This window comes from Hyperolius riggenbachi, chromosome 8 (assembly GCF_040937935.1).
Source record: "Hyperolius riggenbachi isolate aHypRig1 chromosome 8, aHypRig1.pri, whole genome shotgun sequence".
NCBI classification, from domain to species: Eukaryota; Metazoa; Chordata; class Amphibia; order Anura; family Hyperoliidae; genus Hyperolius; species Hyperolius riggenbachi.
Window position 1 is genome coordinate 32,669,172 of NC_090653.1, and position 4,746 is coordinate 32,673,917.

At 46.1% G+C, this 4,746-nt stretch overlaps 1 protein-coding gene across 2 annotated transcripts in view; it reads right to left on the reverse strand.

Moving 5' to 3' along the window:
• Positions 1–456: 456 nt before the first annotated feature.
• B3GALT4 (beta-1,3-galactosyltransferase 4) overlaps positions 457–4,746 on the reverse strand; it is a 14,535-nt gene continuing 10,245 nt past the window's right edge. For both annotated transcript variants that reach the window (XM_068250184.1, XM_068250183.1), the window contains exon 2: positions 457–2,048. In XM_068250184.1, coding sequence (XP_068106285.1) covers positions 687–1,748 — 1,062 coding nt within the window. In that variant the 5' untranslated portion in view covers positions 1,749–2,048 and the 3' untranslated portion in view covers positions 457–686. The remainder of the gene's footprint in view (positions 2,049–4,746) is intronic.

Sequence of the window (4,746 nt, forward strand, 5' to 3'; positions counted from 1 at the left end):
TCCCAAACTCCACATGTATCATAAAAACAGAATAAAGTGTGTTTTCCATTGCCAAACAGACAAAACTAAACATCATAGAATTTCTTTTACAAACAATCACAGAAGAAAGTACCCATAGCTGCGCTGAAATTTCTTAGAAGCATACAGTTATACGTTATACATTGGTAAACAGTGGATAAAAGCGCCAAGGTGGCCTGTTGAGAATAATATACATATAAATAAAGTTTGTTCGAAGTGTAGATCATCTCAGAATGTACCATTTCACTGTCCCAAGAGCAATTCTGATTGATTTAAGTAAGACACCAAAAATATCAGTAGTTGTGATGGTCGATATTGTCCTCACGGGTAAAAAAAAACTATAAATAATTCACATTTACAATAGTGCACCTCATGCATGCAATATGTGTATATGGACAACAACACAAGTAAGTAAATAGGAAACAGAACATTCCATGATTACTGTTGGCAATAAAATGTTTACACTGACATCACGGAAAAGTAAAAAGGGGGAGGGGCTAGATTTTGGCGCCAATGTCACCAGTGGGGTTCTTAGGGCGTTTCTCCACTGCCTGCCCTGTTCCTGAAATCTGTTCAACACGGAAACTTCTTTTTTTCCAAATAAGACATTTCATATAATTCCTGCAAGGAGTGAGCAAATTCATAGCTGTCTTGAGGTACAGCAGCAGTTAATTGTCTCCGTTCCCGGCGTTGTCTAGCGGCTGCCCGAAGGTCCTACAGAAGAGAAGGGTGAGGGGAGGACACCAGTGGTCTTTGGCCTCTTTCAGCATATTCCAGGCCTCTCGCATGCCTCGTGGTGTCAGTTGGTGGGAAGTAAACATGGTTTTGTAGCAGCAGATGTTGTGAGGTATTGATGCAGAGCCTGCAATCCTGGCCACATGCTGAGGTGCCACGCCCGCTGCCTTGGCCAAGATACCGACATACACGTCCTCAACTGTAATCCATGGGCCACTTCCGGCTTCTTGTAAAATGTGACCAGCAGCATCGTGAGACACAACGTAGCCAGTTCCGCTACAGTAGGGTGGGAAATAGTTGCTGCTGAACATCTGATTGGATGTATAATGACGGTTCTCTGGGTCCCGAAATGGCGCGGCATGCCAGTGTACTCGACCAAAGTAAAGCAAGCCCCTCTGCGGTCTGAGAAAGGTAGCCAGGGCTAAGGTGTTGACAAACACGTCATCGTCGGTCTTAAGCAAGAACTGAGCCCCTTGGCACTTCTGTAAAGCCCAGGTGAACCCAGTCAGAGTTTTCACCGTCAGGTTTCGGTAAGAGTCTGTGAAATTGGCTTGAATGATGTCTCCGTGTGTGACAGCCTCGTGCACCAGGGCAGATCGCTCCTCTGCCGTTTCTGGAACCGCCAGGAGGAAGAGCGTAAGAGAAGAAGAAGCGGTGGAGGAGGACAGGCTGCCCCAGGTCTGCCGAATGGCGTCCCGTCTATCTCTATGAGATGGGGCGCTAGACACTAAGATGAGAAGCAAAGGTGGCGGTGAGCAAGCATTGGCAGGAGAAAGCAGGAAAGGCGGCAACGGAACATTAGCGAGCCGAGAAGGAGACAACTGAGTAGGATTAGGGTAGAAAATGGGCAGCGTCCGAGAAAAAAACACTTCGAGATATCCAGAGAGAGAGAGGAAAAGCAGCAGAAGAAGGGAAGAGACAACCACAAAAATTGAAGACCAGCGACGGCGGTGGATGACGAACAAGCGAAGGCAAAGAGCAGTTATTGGCCACATGGTGAACCGTGAAGGACAACAGGACACAGTCTGATGGTCCAAAACCTGCTTTGCTTTTGGCACAATTTATTGTTCACTTAAAAGATTCTTTACACAGCAACTTGTGTCCACATCCCATGGAAGTTTAGATGTTTTAAGTTCTTCTGTGAAAAAAGTTGAAAGGCTCTGAGAGGATTTGTTTTCTCCAGAATAAGTTCAGTGTTTGACGATCGTGAGACATGTCATCACATGCCAGCTGAGGAATTCACAGGAGACGACACGAAGAATATGCAAATATCAGAAGTCATGTATTATAAGTCCCTGCAAAAAAAAAAAAAAAAAAAAAAAGAGAAAAAGGTCAAGACAGAAAAAGGCAAAACTAGCCGCAGGTCTTAAAGCGGATCCGAGATGAAAAACTAACTATAACAAGTAACTTGTCTATATAGCTTATCTAAAGTTTAGATAATTTACACAGCAAATCTAGCTGCAAACAGCTTCAACAGAATAGGATTATTTCTTCCTGGGATACAATGAGAGCAGCCGTGTTGTTTGTAAACATTACACTCAGGCAAGCTGATCTGCATCTCCAGCACTCAGCCTGTGAAAACCTAATTCCCCCTCCTCCTCCTTCCTCCCCTCTGAAATCTCTGGCTAGTAACCTCCCCCTCCTCCTGCCTGCCAAGACTGAGCTCCCATGAGCCCTTGCTACTGTCTGAAAATGCCAAGGCACCCTGAAAAGCTGTGGGTGAGGCTTGTTTAGTTTATAGGGAATTAAAGTATTAAAACAAAAAAGTATTTGGCTTGAGAAATGCCCTAAAAACAATAGGAAAGGAACACAATTATGCAATGAGTAAAAGTTTATCTCGGATCCACTTTAAATGGTGTGTGGACATCGGGGTACTGCCGGACACAGAAACATTTTGAAACAATTGTGGGTCCACAAGAATGGTTGAAAGGGGCGTCTACCAAGTGAGTGGAGAAACTAACAACATGGAATGCTGAAGGTCCGTACACACGCCAGACTTCAATTAATATTGTAAAAAATAAGCAGTTTTATAATGTTATTTTCACTTCTGTTCCTCTTTAAGTCAGCTGCGGTGGCCAATAACATCCAAGTCAGCCTATAATCAGGCATGTGTAGGGCAGCGAGGGACCACCAACTGGTGAGCGATCCACTGGGTGGGTCTATTCACCCCCAGCGACGCTTCTCAGTGACTTCACACACGCTGCTTGTTGTTCTCTCCCTCCTCCCCCCCCCCCCCCCCCCCATAGCAACACAGCGTTTCATCAGCTACACAGCTGACTCGTGTGTGCAGCCCCGCCCAAGGAGATCAAGTCCCAATTCCCGATGAGCGACATCAGCCAAAGTTATGTATGCACCTTTAGTTAGTAGATTGGTGCAGTAGCACTCTGGTGCTGGCTGCCATAGACTCCCACACACCCGCTGCCTTCCCGTGAATAGAGCTGTCTCCACAGAAAGTACACTGAATGAGCTCAGCTCAAGGTTAAGTAACATTTTCTTTTCAGCAGCCAGTGATCACATGACAAATGCAGGGCTGTGGAGTCGGGACAAAAATCTTTCCACTCCAACTCCTCAGTTTATGAAACCACGACTCCGTCTCCAACTTCGGGTACCCAAAATGGCTCCGACTCCTCGACTCCAACTCCTTATTCTAATACTTAACAGGGCTGTGGATTTTGTACAAAAATCATCCGACTCCCGACTCAGAGTCCTCAGTTTATGAAATCAACGACTCAAACTCCGACTCTGGGTGCCCAAAATTGCCGACCCCGACTCCTCGACTCCAACTCCACAGCCGTGGACAAATGTCAATTCGATTTTTTCTTTACTAATAGGTAAGACTACACGCTGGGCTCCTGAATCTGCTCTCCCCCTCTCACGGTGCCTTGTGGAAGGCGGCAAAACCTATCACGCTGGTCACACTCCCACCACCTCTTAATGTGCTTTATCGGAGGGGGTGTGACCCATGCTGCCAGACACCCTCCCAATGCTGCCAGTAACCCTTGCACTGCCCCTTACTGTGCCTTATGGGAGGGGATATGACCCATGCTGCCAGACACCCTCCCAATGCTGCCAGTAACCCTTGCAATGCCCCTCACTGTGCCTTATGGGAGGGGGTATGAGGTTCCTCTAGCTGCCTAATACCTGGAGGCACCTCTAGCTACTTAGTATTGAGGGTACTTCTGGCTACCTAATACTAAGGGCACCTGTAGCTACCTATGACTGGTAAGGGAAGTAAGGGAGAAGTGACAGCGGGGCCAGCCGGCACACTTGCGGTGCAGTTTTGTGGGGGTTTCTAGGTTCATGGGGGAAGAAGTCTAAGGTGCCAGGACGTCTGTGCCTATAGGCTCTTGTGATGTAAATCCGATCGTGATTTTTAGTATGTGTAAAGGGAGGGTGACTGTGGTGTGAGGACAGGGCAGGATAAGCATACAATAAATGCCTGTAAAAAGTGGGGGGGGGGGGGGGGGAGAACTGGGGTGTAATCTGGGTGAACAGATAGTGATATAACTATGTACTCTGTAAAGTGCTGCAGGAGATGTCAGGGCTATATAAATTCTAAATAATAATATGGTAGGACATCAGACTATGACAGGATTAGATTGAGAGCCCCCCTGAGGACAGTCAGTGACATGGCTATGTTCTCTGTAAAGTGTTTGCAAAATATGTCAGTGCTATATAAATACATAATAATATGGTAGGACATTAGACTATGGAAGGGATTACATTGTGAGCGCCTCTGAGGACAGTGAGTGACATGACTTTGTACTCTGTAAAGTGCTGCAGAATATGTCAGTGCTATATGAATACATAATAATAATAATAATATGGTAGAAAATTAAACCAGAGTAGAATTAGATTGAGGGCTCCTCTGAGGACAGTCAGTGACATGACTATGTACTCTGCAAAGTGCTGCAGAGATGTCAGTGCTATATACAGCGGGATGCGAAGGTTTGGGCAACCTTGTTAATCGCCATGATTTTCCTGTATAAATCG